At 39.1% G+C, this 23,474-nt stretch overlaps 1 protein-coding gene across 3 annotated transcripts in view; it reads right to left on the reverse strand.

The window, feature by feature from the left end:
- LOC137289817 (dixin-like) overlaps nucleotides 1-23,474 on the reverse strand; it is a 73,133-nt gene that overhangs the window by 13,113 nt on the left and 36,546 nt on the right. For 2 of the 3 annotated variants that reach the window (XM_067820880.1, XM_067820879.1), the window contains exons 3-12: nucleotides 19,624-19,749; nucleotides 19,018-19,157; nucleotides 14,388-14,482; nucleotides 7,347-7,570; nucleotides 6,577-6,716; nucleotides 5,614-5,694; nucleotides 4,434-4,538; nucleotides 3,339-3,443; nucleotides 2,905-2,958; nucleotides 2,612-2,758 (exon numbers count right to left, since the gene is read on the reverse strand). In XM_067820880.1, coding sequence (XP_067676981.1) covers nucleotides 2,612-2,758; nucleotides 2,905-2,958; nucleotides 3,339-3,443; nucleotides 4,434-4,538; nucleotides 5,614-5,694; nucleotides 6,577-6,716; nucleotides 7,347-7,570; nucleotides 14,388-14,482; nucleotides 19,018-19,157; nucleotides 19,624-19,749 — 1,217 coding nt within the window. Of the gene's footprint in view, nucleotides 1-2,611; nucleotides 2,759-2,904; nucleotides 2,959-3,338; nucleotides 3,444-4,433; nucleotides 4,539-5,613; nucleotides 5,695-6,576; nucleotides 6,717-7,346; nucleotides 7,571-13,015; nucleotides 13,058-14,387; nucleotides 14,483-19,017; nucleotides 19,158-19,623; nucleotides 19,750-23,474 lie in introns of all 3 variants that reach the window. The other variant, XM_067820878.1, reaches the window with a different exon arrangement.

Raw genomic sequence — 23,474 nt, forward strand, 5'->3', positions numbered from 1 at the left:
TACAAATTCACTTTATCATGATTAACAGGTTTCTGCTTCTGTTCTGTTTTATCATCATTCTTATAATGACAAAATTATATATAACTTTTCACTGACAAAAACATCCATCAAAAGATTTTCTTTCTTCATCCCATGGATGACACTTAACATTTTCTGTCATTGAAATAATAAATCTATGAAAGAAAATAATCTATAAAAGAATTGAAAATGTTATAAATCTAAAGCTACTTCATCATGCCCGTTTATCGAACACTACATTGGAAATGTCTTGTAAAAAAAATACCAAACTGAAAAAAACTTGCGGTAGAAAGTAAGGCACCTGAGCCAGTAACAACAAAACAGTGCTGGGGTATAGTGGTCTAACAGTGCACTCTTCATTATAGTCATAGACAATGTCGTCATCATTATACACCTGGATGAGGCTGAAGGCAGGTAAAACTTCTCTAGAAGTTCAGCAAAGATGGATACAAGGTGACATATTTAGGACATGTTCAACTGAGTCTACTGAACATGTCGTCATTAACTTCCACACAGTGCTTTCAGTATTATCCTCTTGTGATAATGAAGAGCTCTTTTCACTGAATGTAGTTATGTCTAGTCATGACGTCTAACAGTGGCACCCCAGCTAGAACAGTTCCAGTATACTGAAATCTAGGGACCCCCTATAGAATATATTCCACACTCACCTTAACCTCAAGTCTCAATAGAATATGAATTTTGGTCAACACTTCCAATTCAGTTTTCATTTCATCCTTGTTTTCAATTTAACCTCAAATAAGAGCTGACAACATGTTTGGACAAGGAGCTCCATCAAGGAATAAATATGGTCTGAAAATAACCTATGACTCAAGTGATCTTTGTCATGTCACAGTGACAAAGTTTTACGCCACTTTTAGCAACATACCATCAATATCACAGCAGGGGGACACCAGAATTGGGCTTCACACACTCTACCCAAGTGAGAATTCAAACACTGGCCTTTGGCAAGATGAACAAATGCCTTAACCACTAGGCTACCCAACTGTCCACGCTCACATAACCTGAGTCCAGCACTTCATTGTTTCAAGAACATGATACAGTATGTCACTGTTTTGAGAATGTTTATTATGTTTAATCAAAAGCTAAGTACAAACATAGTCCTAGCCAAAGCTCATTACTACAAGAGGACAACTGACACCATTGGAAATTAATGAATATATCACCTTTGAAAATGATAATACACACAATAAACAGTAACAGAATACGAAGCTATCTCCCCTCATAGCCTTACAGTTTTCTTTGAAGGTAAACTTAACAGATATACATGGGGCAGAAATAGCACTTAGCTAATACAAAGTAGGTCCATATATCCCCAATAAATATTAATTTATCCCAAAACAATACCCAACAATAAATATCTGAAACAATAAGACATGCAACCTTGAGCTTATCAAATAAAAGCAGAGAGACACATAATCAGCATGCATGAACCTTTGTTCTGTCTCCCCAACCACCCTCAGCTTGTTGTCCAGTATCTACAACACCCTGTCTCCCTAACAATCTTCAGCTTGTCCAGTATCTACAACACCCTGTCTCCCCAACCACCTTCAGCTTGTTGTCCAGTATCTACAACACCCTGCCTCCCCAACCACCTTCAGCTTGTTGTCCAGTATCTACAACACCCTGCCTCCCCAACCACCTTCAGCTTGTTGTCCAGTATCTATAACACCCTGTTTCCTCAGCCACCTTCAGCTTGTTGTCCAGTATCTACAACAGCTTTTCTCCCCAACCACCTTCAGCTTGTTGTCCAGTATCTACAATGTCCTGTCTCCCCAACCACCTTCAGCTTGTTGTCCAGTATCTACAATGTCCTGTCTCCCCAACCACCCTCAGCTTGTTGTCCAGTATCTACAACACCCTGTCTCCCCAACCACCTTCAGCTTGTTGTCCAGTATCTACAATGTTCTGTCTCCCCAACCACCTTCAGCTTGTTGTCCAGTATCTACAACACCCTGTCTCCCCAACCACCTTCAGCTTGTTGTCCAGTATCTACAATGTTCTGTCTCCCCAACAAACTTCAACTTGTTGTCCAGTATCTACAACACCCTGTCTCCCCAACCACCTTCAGCTTGTTGTCCAGTATCTACTACATCCTGTCTCCCCAACCACCTTCAGCTTGTTGTCCAGTATCTACAACACCCTGTCTCCCCAACAAGCTTCAGCTTGTTGTCCAGTATCTACAACACCCTGTCTCCCCAACAAGCTTCAGCCTGTTGTCCAGTATCTACAATGTCCTGTCTCCTCAACTACCTTCAGCTTGTTGTCCAGTATCTACAATGTTCTGTCTCCCCAACCACCTTCAGCTTGTTGTCCAGTATCTACAACACCCTGTCTCCCCAACAAGCTTCAGCTTGTTGTCCAGTATCTACAACACCCTGTCTCCCCAACAAGCTTCAGCTTGTTGTCCAGTATCTACAATGTCCTGTCTCCTCAACTACCTTCCGCTTGTTGTCCAGTATCTACAACACCCTGTCTCCCCAATCACCTTCAGCTTGTTGTGTTGTATCTACAACACATTGTCTCCTCAACTACCTTCAGCTTGTTGTCCTGTATCTACAACACCCTGTCTTACCCCTGTTTCCCCGACCACCTTCAGCTTGTTGTGCAGGTCCAGAATCTGAGACTTGAGACTGCGAGTGGTGGACTCTTTCTCCTGAATCTGGAGCAGCAAGTCATGCTGGAGAGTGTCGATCTTGTTGTCACGCTTCTGAATGTCTTTCTGCAAGCACCACAGAAAGCCACTGGTATTGGTACACAGCAACACAGGAAAGCAATAAACCAGGTTTGGTCTACAAATCAATGACAGAGGACAAAAGTATGAGTGAGTGGGTGGATATGACATGTACCTCCCTGCTATCTACCTACCTTGATATCTGAGATCAGTTTATCCCGCTCCTGCAACTGCTTCAGCAAGCTGGCCTGTAACACACAATGTAACCTGCTCAGTCTCCAGTCCTGGGTGAACATTGCTAAATACCAAGCTCAAAACTTTTTTCATGATGTACATGCTGGTACCAAACCTTGAAACAAAACCAGCTCAACGTCCATTTGTTTCAGGACAAGTCTCATCAAAATATATTGCATGTACTACAGATAATTTCATATTGTCCAGAAGATCGGTAAATACTCCACGAGGCAGTACACTGGATTCTTCCACCAGTGAACCGAGCCCTCAGATTACTAAAAGGGTCAACTATCATGTGACAAGTGACATCAGGCGTAACAGTATGACTTGATGTCCGTATAGGTTGGCAACCAGCCAATCAAGTAGCTGGATTCTTCCACCAGTACCAACTAACCTTCTCAGCCTCCATGTTCTGCTTCTGGAAGTCCTTCTGCAAAAGTTCTGACTTGAGTGCAGACAGAGAGATGTTCTGTTCACAGAGCCGATGTTGGAGGCCGGACTGAAATGCAAATAATTGCACTTTACCTTGGTGCTATTTGTTAATGTCTTGTGGACTTTCAACATGCGAGAGCTTTAAGTTCACTGCTATTTCTACTCAAGTTTTTGCATAAACCTAAAAGTCACAAACAATATATACATGTATTTCCTGGTAGCTCACACCCTGAAAAGTTAGCGAATGCATGTTATAATTCAAACCAGCATCTTGACAACCCTATAGAGCATTTAGCTGACTTGATAATGATTCTAGCATGTACATTTCATCTATTGCAATATAGAAGTTGTCTATATATATTTATATAAAACTGTCATCTTCTAAATGCCACTGAAAGAAGTCATTTGGCAGTCTACTGACTTCAACAAAACCTAGCAGGAGGTCGCGTCATATAACCTTTGAGACTGACCACTAAGAACACAGCTTACCAAATCGCGAAAGTGAACATTCGCACATACCTTTTGAACTTTAACCTCGGAAAGGTTTGTACCCAAATGATTCCAAATGCTATTTTCCATGCGATCGCACATGGAGCACGCTACAATACTGTCAACAGTGAGTGCACAGTCGCTGAAAATACTGTTTTTGTCAATATTCATGGATGTCAGCTTGCGGAAATATTAGCCAATGTCATTAGAAAGCCCTAAGCATATATACTGCAGGTCAAATAGACGTGTTTTATGCAGATTTAAATCTATTGAGGGATCAGTGTCTGTGACCCGTGATTTTTTTAAGTCTCGCCAACCCCTAGGCAGTAGACGTCTGATTGTTTACATCCATTCGTCCTTGTTGCATTTGATTGGACAGCCATAGACCTGATGCGACCTCCTCCTAGGTTTTGTTAGAGTCATTAGTGCAGTGTAAGGAAAAGTACTGAGACTAACTTTACTTAGACTAGTCATTTGGAAATTTCACTTTAGTACCATATTTAAATTTCAAAATATCGAGTTTAAATGCTAATGGCCCTCACTTGGGACCATATGTCACATGACCTACCCGTGTCCCCTGGAGCTGCATACACTCATTCTTTGACTTGGAGAGCTCCGACCTCAGGTCCTCGCACAGCTCACTCTGCTGCAGCAGCCGACTCCGTAACACAGCCTACAACATAACTCCATCATGTCATCCTTTGTGTGAAAGTCAGTGGGTCATTGTCTTAACTCAGATGTTATGATGTGATTGATATGATTGACTGATCGATGTGTTTGCAGGAAGTCAGTGGGTCCTCGTCTTAACTCAGATGTTATGATGTGATTGATATGATTGACTGATCGATGTGTTTGCAGGAAGTCAGTGGGTCCTCGTCTTAACTCAGATGTTATGATGTGATTGATATGATTGACTGATCAATGTGTTTGCACGAAGTCAGTGGGTCCTCGTCTTAACTCAGATGTTATGATGTGATTGATATGATTGACTGATCGATGTGTTTGCAGGAAGTCAGTGGGTCCTCGTCTTAACTCAGATGTCATCATGTGATTGATATGATTGACTGATCGATGTGTTTGCACGAAGTCAGTGGGTCCTCGTCTTAACTCAGATGTCATCATGTGATTGACATGATTGACTGATCGATGTGTTTGCAGGAAGTCAGTGGGTCCTCGTCTTAACTCAGATGTCATCATGTGATTGATATGATTGACTGATCGATGTGTTTGCAGGAAGTCAGTGGGTCCTCGTCTTAACTCAGATGTTATGATGTGACTGATATGATTGACTGATCGATGTGTTTGCAGGAAGTCAGTGGGTCCTCGTCTTAACTCAGATGTTATGATGTGACTGATATGATTGACTGATCGATGTGTTTGCAGGAAGTCAGTGGGTCCTCGTCTTAACTCAGATGTCATCATGTGATTGATATGATTGACTGATCGATGTGTCTGCAGGAAGTCAGTGGGTTTTTTGATTTTTGCAATGCCATGTGATGCAATGTAATACGATTGGTTGGTGGGTGGGTATGTGGGTTTGTTCATTTGGTGGGTGGGTGGATGGATGTTTCAGGTCACTTTTAGCAATATCCCAGCAACATCATATCAGAGACACCATAATTGGGCTTCACACATTGTACCAATGGGTGGAATTGAACCTGGGTCTTCGCAATCACATGTGAACAGTTTAACGACTTGGCTATGCCAGCATTTCTGCAAAAAAGACACAGTCAAAATTTGATACGTACTATTTTTTCTTGTGGTGTGGAGCCTTCAAATGTGTCCTCCTGTTTTTCATTTTCACACTCTGGAGCCTTGCCACTCAGGAGCTGACGGCACAAGATCATATGTCAAACACAAGGAACAAACCATACTTTTAGTACATGAACTTTTGTTTACAATCTGCAATATTCCAGCACTAAGAAACCGGTCTATACACTGTCATGTCAGGACCAGACAATCCAGTGATTGACATCTATGTAGTGACACAGCGTTCACACATAGTGTAAGACCCTCGGACAAATCTAGCAGATTTGCTGATGGTCAAATGGAAGTCTACAACCTGCTGGCCCCAATTTCACAATGACTTTGACTGAAGTTGTTATATGTGACATGTCACACTTGTTTGCTGTTTATAGATCATATGTTTATTAATGATTTCAATGCAAATTATAAGAAATGTTAAATCTGAAATGCTCAGTGAATTTTCAGAGGGTCAGACAGACATCTGAAACTTACAAGAACCAACACCCTGTTACTTTTAAACAAGATCCGTGAACACAAGATCCGCATAGTTCAACCAAGTGAGCAAGTACAGCCAACCAGATCACACAATCCGGTAACTGACATCTATGCAGTGACATGGTTCCACCAAGTCAGCAAGTCCTGTCAGCCAGACAATCCAATGATTCAGATTTATGCAGTAACACAGTTCAACCAAGTCAGCGAGTCAAGACAAACAGATCAGACAATTCTGTGATTGACCTGAGATTAATCTAGTGACAGTTTAACCAAGTCAATAAGTCTAGGGACCAACAAATACCCTATTTTAATATCTTTTGGTATGATGCAGCCAAGGGTTGAGCCCGCAACCTTTCACTCTCCATGTGGACTCTCTAACCACTTCTTGTCTTCAACAAGGAAACTCGTGAACTTTTCCCCTGATTATCTGCATGGTAACTACACATTGCGACTATGACAGTGTCTCTCACCAGATCCTGTAGTTTGGACAGCTCCTGCCTGGTTTCCTTCATGGCCGTAGCCAGTTCTGAGTACTCATTCAGCAGTTCCTCATATTGCGTTTTGTCAATCATTGTCATCGTGTCCTCAAACTCAGCACCACTGTCTTTTGCTGTCAAGATGAAATTGAATCATGTCATTATGAACACATCTCACAATAATTCATTATGAAACATCACAAAAAGAACATATTATGATGAAAACACCCACAAAGATGTAACATGTCAATGAAAACACCCCAAAGCAAAATAATGGAAAGATGTGATACAATGTTATGGTTATGAAAACAAGAGTCAACTGGAGATAGCATAGCATAACCTAGTTCGGCGTTATTCAAAAATATATAAAAAAAAATCTGACATCTTCAGTGAAGAAAAAGCCTAACGCTGTTCAGTGTTAATCCACATATCGTATCATTTTAAAAACTTCATACTAGACTGATATATGGAGAAAGTTTTGACAGAAATGTTTGACAGTTTTGAAATTCTGCTCCATCATCATCATCATCATCATCATCATCATCATCATCATCATCATCATCGTGATGTCCATAATCATCATCATCACAATCAGCATCACAACTGCAATCAGCATTGCCATCATCAACATCATGACCACAATCATCATTGTCATCATCATCATCATCATCATCATCATCATCATCATCATCATCATCATCAAGCCTACATCACCGTAATACTGAAATTATGACAGATGAGTCAACAGTTACAGGTTCTCCTACCTGTGACATAGTCAGTGGACTTGCTACGAGATATGAGGCTATCCCGTGATGATGCCTTCAGCTTGTCGAGGTTGGCGCTGGAGCGAGGACTGCCATAGATGCTGGTGGTTGGGCTGCTACTGCTGCCCTCCACGTCACGTCGCGAGTGGCGAGCCCGACTCCGACTCGTTGGGCGGTAACATTCATCTGACTCACTGAACTGGTCGGAACTACTCTCCTGATACCTGGAGTATGGAGACGCATGCTCAATATACTCAAAGAACAAATAACAGAATAGCAATGCGGCAGACTTCAGGTTGATATTTCTTATAAACATACAAAGTGTTATAGCATGTGTTTGATTTCTGCTCAATGGATAACATATATATAGATACTTGAAATACTGAAAGACAAAAAGAAAGGGAACATACAGAACATAGAGGACTGTTTCATGTAGCATTGAGATACTTGATACAAAGAAACACACAGACAAAGTAGGAAATTTTAGTATCTTGTGTATACTTATTTCAGCCAACCAATCACCTCAAAGATACTTTTAGACCTGTTCATCTGCAAGATACTCAAGCATCAAACATACTATTCTCTTCATGCATGTTACCTCTTTTTCTCCATCGGCATACAATAGCAATGCTTTCATAACCTACAAGAGCTTTAAACGTAAACTGTAATAAGCTGCCATGACAGAGGGTTTTACCATAAAGCTAAATAAATGTAAAATCATTGTGAAGCCATGCTGGGATATGCTACAGATGCAGATGCTGTACTGTATAAAGGTTTCTAACAAGCATTAGCAACTTCCAGTGCAGGGAATAACAGCACACTGATCATTCTATTTCAGGGGCTTGAAGACTGAACAAATTCTAAATTGATAAAGACTATATGCCTCAAAAGGATACACACAAGTTGTCACTATGACGTGATACAGTATGAGCCAATTCTACAATAATACAGTGAATGAGTGAGTAAGGTTTAAGGCTACTTTCCTCAATATTCCAGCAATATCACAATCTATCTATCTATCTATCTATCTATCTATCTATCTATCTATCTATCTATTTATTTATTTATTTATTTATTTATTTATTTATACTGACTGACTGACTGACTGAGTATATTGTCGATTCAGATATACAGACATTTGGGTTGTCAGTTTGAGAAATAATATTGGTAATATAAAATATGATTTTTGACTTCATTACAATAAAACAGCAGCTAAATCCTACCTCAGGAAAATGGAATCTGCCATACACATGATGATGTTATATCTCTAGCAGTTGACACAGGTGCTCACAAGGTGGAAGACAACAAAGATATGGCGTAGTATCATATACCATGCATGGTGAACAACTCCTGAACAACAGTATCCAATTTCACTAAGTACATGTACTAACACCAACATTGTAACTTCTCAAATTTGGAATTCTATTTTAATCAAGAATTATCGACACTGATGTATTAATTAGGTATAACTTTACAGGTTATTATTCAGAGGTCACGGTGATCATCCCAATTACACATTCAATAACAATATTGTGTTTCTGTGAGTCCTACTGACCCTTGCCTGGAATACTGAATTTGTAAACATTTGAAATTAAACAAATATTTTTAAAACTGTTTTCTTGATCACTACATCCACAGGAGTCAACCATAAATATCATGTTGGTTGTAGATCAGGTGACCTGTGACCTGTGAAGATCTGGGTTATTGGACTTTGATCTTGTACTTTCATTCCAAACTTAAAATAGAATGTTTGGCTACAAACTGGAACACATTCATTCAGTTTGTAATGCTGTAACTTTTTGGTTAAAATACAACACTTAATTAGTTCATTCTAACAACAACACAAAGCAAATTTTGAAACAGCATGTAGTCTTATCAAATGAAAGTCGACATCAAACGCAGCAAAATTGGATTATTTCTGCAACAGATCCCAAAACTGTTATGACTATTGACTTAAACAACTGGAAGGACAAAAACATTTAGACGTAAACCACAATGCCTCAAAACTCATTTGTACATAGACATGACGAATAATACAAAAGGAGGTTCTGTTGTAATGTAGACTCACATCAAAATATACATTAAAACTGAATTAGATAACAGATGAAAAAATCCAATTAAGAAAATGAACAGACCAGACAATAGTCACGTATCTGAAAGGTAATCGCAAATGTCTACGAATGATTGGAAGTAACAACAAACTATACGTTTCACATGGATCGTGTGTGGACAGGTTCATGTCGTGTCCTGACAGACTGTTCCCCAACATCATGAACAACGACCAACATCACCTTTCCTTACATCCTGCTTGGACACCTCAGGGTTGTGTGATCCGCTGAACAAACAGCTAACATTTTGTCAGACTGGCGTGAATCTTTGGGTTAAACACATCTCCACATTCATATGCACACTGAGTTCTCTGTGTGACCAGACCTGGATTGTGTTCCTCATGGCAATCTCTGTCATACCCCGCTGTGTTACACCCATACTCAGACATATGTTCACACCTATGCTTGGTTTGCAGAACACAGGGAGAGAACACTGAACCACTTGCATTTTAGATACACATTAGCAACAGCAAGTGAAGTGTACCCCACTTTTAGCAATATTTCAGCAATATCACGATAGGGCACACCAGGACTGGGCTTCACACATTGTGCACCTGTGGGGAACAAACCCCTGCCTTTGGCATGACCTAAGTTAGTCTGACCACAAGGCTACCCCACCTACCCTCACAAGAGAGAGGAATGGTTTGTTAGTTGTTTTGCAATGCACCCAACAACATTCCAGCAAAATGGTGGTGGTAAATAATTCAGTCTAGACCAGACAATCCAGTGATCAACAGAATAGCACTGATCTATGCATGATACAATGACATGTGTCAACCAAGTCATCAAGTCTGATGCCCAATCCCATAAGCTGTCTCTTACAACAAGCATGGGTTCCTGAAGACCAATTCTAACCTGGGTAACAAGAGAAATGGGCTCCTCACACTGTATCCATTATGGCTCATTAAGGAAATCAAACACAAGTTTTTCGGAATGATGAGTTGACACTTTAACCACTGGGCTATCCCACTTGCCCTAAGGTTGTTTGAAGGTATGATGAAATGGAATCAACCACTTAACTGAACCACTCCCTCCTCCGATTTGCGCAGAAGCCTTAGAGGGTCCTATGGGGCCTCATTCAGTGCTACCAAGGACTGTAGATACTTCACACAACCACACATTCCAACAGTATCCTTCAGGTTATAAGTATTCTTGCAAGAGATTCTGAGTCTATCCTCAACCAATAAATGGGGAACATATGGAAATATAAATTATTTGGTTTTTTTTCACTATCACAGTAAGTTTTATGGAAGTTTAAAACTTAGATAATTTGAAACTATTTAAAATTTAAAACTGGCTTAAAATTTATGTAATTTAACTTTTTAAAACATCTAAATGATGAAAGATCAAGCCGACCTGGGTTTATGTTTTTTAATCAGTTTGCAAACATTTAAAAAAAATTCTTATAAACAAACTTGATTAATGAAAATTGAAAGTTGAAATAAAATATCACAATACATAATCATTAAACTAAACACAAGTGTGCAAAAAAAAGTTTTGCAATGGACAAGACTAACAACTTGTCTCTGAAATGAACATGTTTTACAGAAAAAAAAGTTAATAGTAAAAAAAATATAATGAAAAGGCTAAGACTTTCTTCATTTCTAGACTGGCTACATTTACTTGACTTGAGAAGGTTTTCTTGGATAGAGGGTCTGTATGACAGACCAGTAATGGGCAATCTGCTTCAATTGTCTTCCTTGTTCTAACCAATGGTGAGGTAACCTGGCCTGTCTGGCCTGGGAACGGAGCGCACTGTGCACCCTGTCATGTCTACATGTTACAACAGAGTTTTAATGAATGTGCAAGAAGGAAATGTTTTAGCTTGTACTAAGCTGTCACAACACACACTGAGCAGGCAACAAGGAGGAAAGCTGCAAGGTGGACTGTCACTTGTATCATTTTAGAAGGTGCCATGATCTCTTAGAACAAAAAAGACTGCCAGTTGCCTAGTATCTATTCTATAAGACCTGTGGTCAGTATGTAGCAATGGATCTCACTCGCCAAACCAACATCAGCAGTCATACTTTATTTTAAGTACAGGAGATGAGATCATCCTAGCACTAAAAGTATTTGTCAAACCTTATACACAGGCCAATGAGTGCGTGAGTTTAGTTTTATGATGCTTTTAACAATTTTCCTGTAATATCTCAGTGAGTGATACCAGAAATGGGCTTCACACATTGTACTCATGTGGAGGATACAATTGCGGCCTTCAGAGTGACAAATGAACGCTTTAACCACTAGGCCACCCCACCAACCCAAGGTCAATGAGTGAATGAATGGTGAATGAGTGAGTAGGGTTTAATAGTGTGATAAATCTGTTATATCTCACATGACAAATTAGGAAGTACAGCACATAGCAACAGAAGAATTAAATATTTTGGACTGCGATTGGTCTTTCAAAGACACTGAATCAATGAATGATATGAAGAGAAAAAGTTGAATAATGAAGTAGAGACGGTAGTAAGATGGATACAGACAATAGTACTGACAGACAAAAGATAGATACAGTGATGGTCTGTTGTATATTTTAGACCACATAATCAACACACATTAACAAACTCTCTGGTCCCCATCAGCACACCTTGATAATTCAAGGAAAAACAATCAGTGAGGTCATGACATGATATATACTGGACAATAACAGTTCAGGATATATGTAAACTTTGAAATTATGAATAATGATCTATGTATTTTGTGACACACTGATCAAAAAACAAACCTAAAATACCAATACCCCTAAGTTATTTCATCTAGTATACATATATATTCCCATTATATAGTTCTGATACGATTTGTATCAAATACTTTTTGTTCACAAGTTCCTGTGAATCATAGCTAAACTTTATAGGCACTGAATTCCACAACTTTCAATGACTTTGAAATTTAAACAACATACGTGAACATGTGGTAATCGTATGTTAAATTTTGGCACCAAAAGTTCAATTCAAATTATACCATATTTCTTCAACGTCCTTACTATTCTTATATATTATCCAGATTCTTTCTTTATCTCATGTACTTCATGACTTCATGAAACACAAATTATCCAAAACTTTATTAAAGATGTTGATTTCACACATACTATCTAATGAGAAATTAGAAGTTTCAGAAACTGAATAAGGATCCTTGTAACACAAGAAACAAATCACAAAAATAAACTTTGCCTTGATCAGGTTTAACAAAATGTTTGTGCTCAAAACATGTTTTGTGCAAATTTGTCTCCAAATATTGACAGACATTGTTTACAGATTTCCAGGATCAAAACAACATTCTCGAATTTCCAAAAAGTGTTCACCAAAAATCAAAAGGAAACAAAAGGTCTTGAAAATGCTTGAAATCATAGTATTCTAGAGACCAAGTCCAACGAAGCTTGTACCATATTTCCCTAGGTTTGCTGATGGGGAATACCAAGCACCCATACCTACCACAGGGTTATATTTAGTAACAAGGGAATCCCCAAACCAAAACCGCTGCCAGTAATCAAGGCTTATTTCAATGGTGAGAAAAGCAGATAACTAGAAAAGCAATTTTGATAAGTGGGTCACCGTGACCTACATTTTGCTTGTAATTTCTGAGTACTCTGGACTTAGGCGTTTCCTAAAAAAAAAAGAAACATGAAAAAAATGACAATGTCTGGAAAAGAAATGTTTGACGTGTTAGTAAGAGATGAAATGAATGAGATGAAGAATGAGCTATTATCAGAGGCATGTGTTAGTGTTGGGACTGTTGAGGGAACTGCTGAGTCAGCAATACTGGCTGAAATCTGCTACAATGTGGCAACTGGGAAACCTTCACCAAGGACAAAACTCTTATGTGCAAGTACATGCTTTAGCTGCTGAATACCCAATCCCATGATATACTGATTTAAGTCTATGACAAAACTGATTCACAACATTTCAAGTTTTTATCAGAATTAAAACCATAAGCATAGTATGCTTGAGACGCAGATCGCAAATGGAACAGTTTTGTTAATAACAGCATCTAAAGTAAACTTTCCATATTGACTTGAACCCATTAATGTTATTAACCATTAATTCATACATATTTTTTCAAAGCCTTCTTTTTCCCAAAGGATTTTTATGACACTTCGAGTTACCTCCCTTCCCAATATCCATAATATGTATTTTCTAAACATCAGTCTCATTCCTGTGACCTTTTAAAGCCAACTGACTTATTTCCCTCCTTTTGTACAAGTGAACTTCAAGGAAGTCTCATGACCACCTGGTGTCATTCTGCATGCAGCATATATACATTCAGATCAAGGTAACATGCAGTCATGCATAGGTTATAAATATACAACATTCCCCATATCAACACATTGGAAAGAGCAATAACTCTCATAATGGACTCGGGTTGCAAATCAAAGTGACACACTGTAGCAGAGGAGGAGAAACAAAGTCCCATCGACTAACACTCCACAATGCACATTGAGTATAGGCACTACACTCCAGGATATATTTAAATTAACACAACAGCATATCTTACCATCTTCTGATCGAAATGACAAAAGATGTAACATTCCATATAACTGCAGCTCGGATATACATTTACAGCAAGCATGGTTAATAAGGTACTTCATATACAATAATTGTCTCAACTTGAGTCATGATGAAAGATTATATTATGAAACTGGCTGCGATATTTAGCATACATAAAAACACAAGCCAGCAAAGTTGATTATTTTTTAGCATAGTAAATGAAATATCTTCTCTAGTGAATAGGGATTTTGTGCGGCCTTTAATGTTTTTTCAGCAACATAACAGCTTCCTACACTGTAGTTCTGTGGAGAGTAAAACTCTGATCATCAGTGCAACAAACCAACACACTTACCACTGGCCTACCCATCATATTAAACATAATCCAGTCAAATGAGTCTGGCATCAGATTTCTATACATGTTTAAACACATGATTCAAAAGATTACTTACCGTCGCTCATTGAAGGCTGCGTCCCTACTGCGGCGGTAACGGTGTCCAGCACGTGCAGCATGGCGACGTGCATCTGCTAACGCTGCTGATGCACCCTACAACATGAACACCAAGATCAGACAATTGTACATACTCACATGCTTTCAGGATAGTCAACATATCCAATATTTCTTAATAACAGACAGGTACACCTTACCAAAAATAATTCTATTCCTAAGCATTTGAGGTAACTTCAAACTATTGTTCATATGCTGTCCCAGTGAGTCATGTCATGTTATCTCACTGCAGTGATAAATTTCAAAGTTTCACTTCTTCTGGGCAGTATCCACTGAAGTAGGGCATATCTGACGCATCCATTCAGTCAGTCTTTCGTTCGGTCGGTCAGTTCTGTTTGTTTGTTTGTTTTTTGCTTAATAGATTTCCAAGGGTATTTTACCATCCATCGTGACCACGGCTGTTTCACATCCACAGAAAAACAATCAAGCGAGTGAGTGAAAGAGTGAGTGAGTGCGAGTGAGTGAATGTGAGAGAGTGAGTTTAGTTTTTCCTGTAAATAACTGAGGTGAGACCAGACAATCCAGTGATCAACATCATGTGCTTCGATCTGTGCAATTAGGATACAAGTGTCAATACGTCATCACGGATGACCACCCGTTCCAGTCAGTCACTTCTCACGACAAGCATGGGTTACTGACGATCAGTTCTAACCCAGATTTTCACAGGTCTGTTAAGACATGCTGAAACTGTTTCACATGTTGGTTATGCTCTGTACTTGTACACTGGGTGGTAAAATTCTTTATGTATATTTTTATGCACGCATCTAAAAATTATTGGGCTATGGTGTTTGAGTTTGCATATTTTATGCAAATATGGAGGTCATTCAGCATTCCTGACCATGTTCCATATTAAGCTACTAAGTCTGAGTGAGTATAATTTTATGCCGCTTTTAGCAACATTCCAGCACTATGACACTAGGACACAACAAATGGGCTTCACACATTTTACCCTTGTGGGGAACTCAGGTCGTTGGTACGAAGACTGAATGCTTTAACTCCTGTGCTATCCTACTAGGCCCCTGTGCTATGAGGGGAAGGTGGATACGAATTCACTCTTCTAGGAGGGTCAAATACCAAAAATAGATACAGTGCAATAAATATATTTGAGAAACACTTGTCTTGTTTGTCACACGGCCACCACAGAAACTCACAAGATCGATACATTCCCATATCAGAAGGGAGACAACTCGGGTCCAAGATCACAAGCATCAAATAACATATCTATTTCACAAGAGGAAGCAAACAATTTAAGTCAACCCTTTAAATGTGAGAAACATCAACACAAATCTTGACCATTAAATCTGTCGTCTGTGTGGTCATGGCATCTGTTGATGTTTGTTGATCACACACAATTACTGCCAACTACTGATTTGATCACACTGGGAGTATGTTTGCCAACTTCTGCAGTTCACCCAAGACTCTTCTCAACAGAAGACAAGACGATTGACACAGGCCCTATGACAGCTGCATCTCGTGCCAAGTGAGCAGTAAATGAGCGAGCACTTTCCAAATATACTCAACATTTCCAGACAGGAAAGGAATATAAATGTGTTAAACCATATTTCACAGAATATATATTCAATACATAAGGCAACTCCACCAAAGAAAATACTCTTACAATGTAATATCAACACACCTGGGCCCCATTTCTCAAAGCGTTTGTAGCAGTAAAAAAGTCTTACATCTGTGATAATGTATGGGAGTTACGATCCTCTTAGCGCTATGATGGCTTCGTGGAATGGGACCCTGGTTCCTAGGAGTCAGCAGGTGTAAGCACCATGCCACCAAAAGGTGTGAAAAACTGACTATTCACATATGTATCCCACAGACATCAATATCTATACCACTGCTATGATTGTTGTCATGCAAAACATTGTTTGAAAATGAGCCTATAACTGAACAAAAACATGCATTAAAAACTCCATCAAAAACCAACACCCTTACCATATTAGAAAATATTACCATCTTAATCATAGCCTGAGAGAAAGTATTTTCCACAGCATCGTGACCAACATACCAACAACCCAGTGTTCAACCAGTCTATACGTCTATTATACCCCATACAATAAACAGTCAATACAGTCATAGCACAATGGTAAATAATGTGTTATAGCTGTACTGACTATAACAAGTGTCACTGCATTTAAATATGTCAGCTAAACGTGACCATGTTCATAGTGATCTCAAGCAATATGCAGAATTTTATATTGAGCTGCAGGTGCAACCTGTTTTTGACTGGTGCAACATGGTTATTACCTAAAGTTGCACCAGTTGGCAGTAGTTAGTTAAGGGTTTCATATTAAGCCCTGCTATGCTTTAAGCTTCTCCTTCCCTAATGGTTCAATTATTGGTGAAATACATTTAGTTTGAAGTTTATGAAAAGTATTGGAACTTTGGGGAACTTTAACTGACTTTGTAATACACTTAGGTCCAACTATTAGCCTCTGACTCTAAGCAAGTCTAGAATGATATATATGATGATCACGAATTCGGCAAATTTTGGGTTTAAACCAATTACCAGTAGATCCTGTCTCTGTTAAGGAAAATAACCCTGCAAAAGAAACTTGAAACAAAACACATTTCCATCAATGTGCATGATGACTGTATTACGGTAGTATTTACACCCTGAGTTAGTGAGTGAGTATGGTTTTACGCTGCTTTTACCATTATTCCAGGAACATCATTGTTGGAGACACCAGAAATGGGTTTCACACATAGTACCAATTTGGGGGATGTAACCTATGTCTTTGTTGTGATGAGTGAACATAATAACCACTAGACTACCCCATTTACAACTTCAGCATCATGCATCAAATATGACACACATGGTACAACTCACACAATCAATATCCTGGCATATGGTCCCCATCAAGTAGAAACGCCATTTCACTCACGATACATAGTCAGTGAAGCATAGTTGTTACAACACTGCACACAACATTACGAAGAATACAAACAGCATGTATCAGAAGAGATGAGCAAACATTTCATTTCAGTCTCCATCCTGCCATTTCAATGTAACCAAATTAAAAAGCCATTGTTATTCTGGTTATAGCTGTACTGGCTTTGATGTGCTGAGAATAAATACAGCATTATTTGAATAATAGCGCTAACACATAATTTCAGTTGCTATCTCGTTGCTTCAATGGTGCTACATGAAACAGCCATTGTTAGCTTGACAATAGTCATATTGGTTTTGATACCATCCCTCAATTGAATTCCGATTTGTGTTATATGGAGGTCTTGTCAACCTCACAAGACAGGTGTTCAGCACGATGCTTTAATGAATTTGACAGACGATCAATAGAAGTAATGGAGAACACCAGTGAAAAAAAAGATTACTCTTGTCACCAAATGTATCTATAAAAACTGAACTACAATGGGGCTTGATTTCTCAACTTCAGGTATAAAAGTGAATTAACCCTTTTACCTTCAAAAGGCAGAAAAGAACCAATCATGGCACCTATATATTCCAAGACATTTTTTAAATTTCATATACCCTAAAAGAAGTTAGTTTGGTGACTGTCTCAAGGAAGCAATGGCTTTTAGGATAATATCACATTTCAGGTCTTCACAGGTGTGGACAAATGCAACTTAACAGGTGGAAAAGAGATAATAACTCCATACCAGTTTAGCAGGAAAGAATACGAATTATCAGTTATGGTTCAGTGCATTCATCTCTCCATGTATTGTATCAGTAGAACTGCCGGAAGTGTTTCAGCCTGGGTGTCCAGCTGTCTGGTCTTGTCCCTATGCATGCACTACAGTTTCTATACAGACATTTGCTGTAATGAACTCAGTGTTAACTGAATATGTCATGGAATTGTTGTGGCTGTAATCCTGACAATGTTTGATCTGCAGTGGGTGGGTGAGTGAGTGAGTGCTGTCAACCCTGAAAGTTCCAATGTGTAAGAGGCTGAGTTGTTGCCACAATTCACTAAAAAAACAGTTTTCACGTTATTTAAAGATGATTTTAAGTCATTCGGTGCTTGTTTAAACCTGTGTTGAAAGACATAATGATTGAGTGTGTTCAGGTAAAATGTGTGAGAGTTGACATGTATGGTAAGTGAGTTAGTGAGTCAGTGAGTCAGTTTTACAAGGATGTCCAAGTCACACACTGTACACTGACTCAAGTCAGCAAGTCTTTGTCGTATCCCCTAAATACCTAGCACAAGCCAAGGTAACAACAAGTGTGGAGGAAGTCATATGGAGGATAATGTTGCAATGAAAGGGGCAATTAGTTCAGTTCTTGACACTCTAATTGGTGTCTTGTAGTCTTGTATCAAATTCACTTTCCACAGAAATAGAACTCATCTGCTTGACAAATACAGGTTAGATTGATATTTCAACCAACTAATCAGAGCATCCCTTAAGAGATTGTAAAAATGAAATTCCAGACGTCTTTTCTAATCATGCAGTATCTACTTGGCTGACAAATCAAGTGTTGTATACGCAGCGTAAAAGTGCTAGGATTGCAAATAGGAGTACCAGGACTGCATATAGGACCAAAGGACCTTGTCAATACAATTAATTAGTTTTCTATGCTGGTAAGAAGATAACACTGTTGGGCTTACCTGTGCAATCCCAGCCAGGTTTCCCTTGCTAGGTGAACGATAGTGCTGGTAAGCAGAGTGTTTGACACTGTTGGGCTTATAATGAGCTGCCAGCGCCAGGATGAGACGCATGATAGCCTTCAAGTTGCCGTCCACAATATCTGAAATACAGACACACATTGCAGCAAATCACTTGTATAATCATACATGGCTTCACTTAATTCATATCCCAACACATGATCAAAATTGATTTGGGCTTCAAAAGTAGCCAATGCCAACAGCAACACCGCTCTCCTACTTGGGTGCCTGGCAACAGTAACCACTTTCCTACTTGGGTGCCAGGCAACAGTAACAACTGTCCTACATGGGTGCCTGGTAACATTAACCACTTTCCTAGCTGGGTGCCAGGCAACAGTAACCACTGTCCTACTTGGGTGCCAGGCAACAGCCATCCTTCTCCTACTTGGGTGCCGGGCAACAGTAACCAGTCTCCATATTTGGTGCCAGGCAACAGTAGCCAGTCCTCTTTAGGTAGTTGGGCTAACTAACCCCTACTGTAATTGGTTACCTGGCCACCCATAACCCGGTATCCCTTATTAGCCCATCTGATGACAGTAGCACACATACCTGCTGCGTTAGTGTGATGCATCCTTATTCGGCTTTTACACATGAACTGTAGCACCTTCTCCACATTCTCCTTCATCTCCCCATACCCAGAGGGATCGGGGTGTGTCCCAGACAACTTCTCTCCACCTGAAACACAACCACATTCATGAAACTAAACTGTCACCTTCCTACTTAGCACAACTCCTGGAACACTATGACAGATAATATGCCAAAAATAACTGTGCAAATGACTTGTCTCACAAAAGCTACATACCTTGACTCAATAATCACCAAGGGAACTAATACAAACCTTCTTTAATGAGGGTAGAAAAAATGAAGAACAGAAATCACCAACCTCTATAAATTCTATGCAATAACTGAGTAACAGTCTCGATTATCTGTCTTGGGACTAACATCAAAGTTGGGATGTACAATATGGTGTAGTTAGTTTTCCCCAGGTTTAGTGAAGGCCATTGTGAACTTTCAGCCTAGTGCTGAATGAACATCCTGTCTTAACTTAACTTAACTGTCTGACTTAACTCTATACAGACACAAGAATGTAGATGAATGGGTGAGGTGGTGGGTGGTGAAGGCAAGAGGTGGTGTAGTGATAAAAGATGTGTGTGGATGACAAGTGTGATGTGTGATGACAAAGTGTGTGAGGGATGACAAGAGGTTGGGGGATCATAATATGTGAGATGACATGGGAATGGGTGATAAGCTATGAGGTATGTGTGTGATAACAATATATGGGTGATGACAAGGTGTGGGGGTGATGACAAGGGGGTGGGTGATGACAAGAGTTTCAGGGATGATAAGGTGTGGAGTGATATCATGGGGTTGGGTGATGATAATGTATTAAGTGTGTGTGTGTGATGACAAGGGGGTGGGTGAGGACAAGGTGTGGGTCATGATAAGGTATACAGTAATATTCGTTTATAATGAACTCAAAGGGACTGTTGTTTTCAGTTCGTTGTAAGCGAATTTCGTTCTAAGCGATTCGAGAATGTTCGTGAATATTCGGAAATTACCAAGAATCGTCACCACGTCACTGGTTTCAGACAAGATCATGTTCACACAGAAAATAAAATAAGACAAAACCAACGAACATATAATTGTCATGGATCATTCATCTGTTTTCAATCGTTACTTTTAAGTGATGCAATGATCCCCCTTGATCCATCGGTTGAATTCTTGATGTCGTATTTGCTGGTAAATAGGCCACTGTCACATTCTTTAAATTAGGAACACGTGGGTGGGCGGGACAGTTAATCAACAGTAAAACTTTTCGATTATGATTCTAATGTGACATGACACGCGAGTGGATTCGGATCAGCTGTTCCTTGTAAACACGTCAATCAACACGTGAAATAGCACAGAGGGACCTGTCAATTTGTTTGTTGTAACAGATAATTCGTACTATCAGTGTTCGGTGTATACGGTAGTTAATTCATAACAATATATAGGAAAACAGTCGGGACTTCTGCATTTGTTTGTTGTAACTGGCAATTCGTTGTAAGAGTGCACGTTATAAGTGAACTTTACTGCATTAAGGTGTGTGTTTGATGACATGGTGTTGGAGTGATAACAAGGGGGTGAGGTGATGATGAGAGATTGGGGAATGATAAGGTGTGGGTAATGGGGTAATGATAAGGTATGATAAGGTGTGTGTGTGTGATGACAAGGAGTGTTTGATGACAAGGGGGTGGGTAATGACAAGGTCACAAGGAGAGTGTTTGATGACAAGGGGGTGGGTGATGACAAGAGTTTGGGGGTGATGACCTGATGTGTGAGCAAAGACATGGGGGTTAACAAGGGACAGAAGTGATCTAAGTGGCAGTGTTGGTAACACAGAAGAGGCATAAAAGAACCCTTTTTACTAGTGCCCCTTGAGGCAGAAAATATTATTTCACCTACATTTATATTCATCTTGTGCCAAAGAACAATTTCAGATGTAATACATATATTTCAGCCCTAATGTATGATATGAAATGTGGGTAATGATCTCTTTATCATGTATTATCATTCAAAATAACGGAAGTACAGACATGTTTATAATCACCAAACACACATTAGAAACTAGGTAGGAATGTGAACCATTGTGAAATGCCCAATTTAGATTATAGGGCAAAATTATGTGCATAGGCATTCCCATATAAGGAAACCAGAAAGTAACCATTCAGGGAACGTTATGCAATAGCTGTGAAACACCACCAGTGTAAGGGGCCAACTAAAAAGTACTTCCTGCTGTCATCTAATTTACATATGTATTTCATCCTCATTCTAGAGGATTTCTCTTTTATGATGAAGGAACCAAATAACACTGGCACTTGGCAACCAACACAAAACACTTTTTTATCAATTTTATTTAACTTCTTTGAGTGGCATATTTAGAAGTTGGTGAATTAGATAAGGACAAACTTACAAACAACGATACAGCTTAACAAAAATATGAGAAACGTTAACGAAACGTTGCTTCACCTGAATAAAGATGTAGCTCATCCATAAAGTTTGTCTTTATCTCATTTCTATTTATTTACTATTGTGCTATAAACCTGGAAACAAAGGAATAACTGATATTAAAACCAAAAAATACTCATACAAGTGTCTATCTATACAATCATTCAATGATCCAACATCGCCAAACCCGTAGAAATCCCTATTATTTCATGGGAGTGGCTTGTGCTATTAATGTCTGCTTGCCCATGAAATATTAAAATTCCAATTACACACAAACAACACCAAAGTATGTGAATGCATAACACTACAAAATAGTTTATTTATATTGAAGCGTGGTGATTTGGGTTTATTTATTAGCATGGGTGATTAGCATAGAGAATTCATGATGTCAGGTGTGATTTGGATCTGTTAATTAGTGGAAGGTAGGATTTAGTTAGTGATATATGGTGTGATTGAGGTATGTTAATAGCGAATCGGGTATGATTAGAATATGTTAATTACTGCTAAGTTGCCCAATGTTCGGTAGATTCACCATATCCATAGGATTATGACTGCACCATTATCTTTTCAAGTGAGTGTATCTGACACTGACATTGTCATTGCTGTCTGCCGTAGAGGTAGGTTTCAAGGTTAAAAGTATCAAACAGTCACACACTTTTATAAAATCTTTAATGAAACTGTGAGTGAGTGAGCATGGCGTTGGATGATGACCATGAGCCGAAAGAATCAAACCCACGTAAAACAAATCTAGGTTTCATGAACTACCAGTAAATTCTGAAATACAAACCAATAACCACAAATAGACCCTGACAAAAAACTAAGGGACACAACTCTAGAATCACCAGCAACTCCTAACCACACAGGGCTACTCCTAGGTGAGTAACAGGAGTCATCAGAAGATGACAAATACCCTAGCCCCTATATGAAAGAATCCTTTTGAAATAAAGTCAGACAGACACAGACGAGGTGTCGACTATATATCCCCAATTACATGCCCAGGGCATAAAAGTGTTACACTGCCCATAGCAACATTTCAAACCTTCTACAGCAGCTGGAAGAAAGCATGGGAACACACAATTGTATCAATAATCAAATCCATATCTTCGGCACAAAAAGCACAGTTTGAAATTAAAGGCCATAATTCTTTGACAAACCCCGTCTACATATAAAAGTTGAAGTGTTTGGGAGATTTAACATCCAAACATCAAAGCAGCATACCCTAGAGTGAGCAAATGTGTTTAGTTTTAGGTAACTTTCAGCAATATTCTAGCTTTATCATGTCTGTGGACACCAGAAATGGGCCTCACACACAGTACTATACCCTAGTATAGCCATGACCCCCTGTAACTTTCAGCAAAATTTGTTCTGAAAGTTTTTCAAAGGCATTTGGAAATCATACACATAAAAGGTTA

This window comes from Haliotis asinina, chromosome 1 (assembly GCF_037392515.1).
Source record: "Haliotis asinina isolate JCU_RB_2024 chromosome 1, JCU_Hal_asi_v2, whole genome shotgun sequence".
NCBI classification, from domain to species: domain Eukaryota; kingdom Metazoa; phylum Mollusca; class Gastropoda; order Lepetellida; family Haliotidae; genus Haliotis; species Haliotis asinina.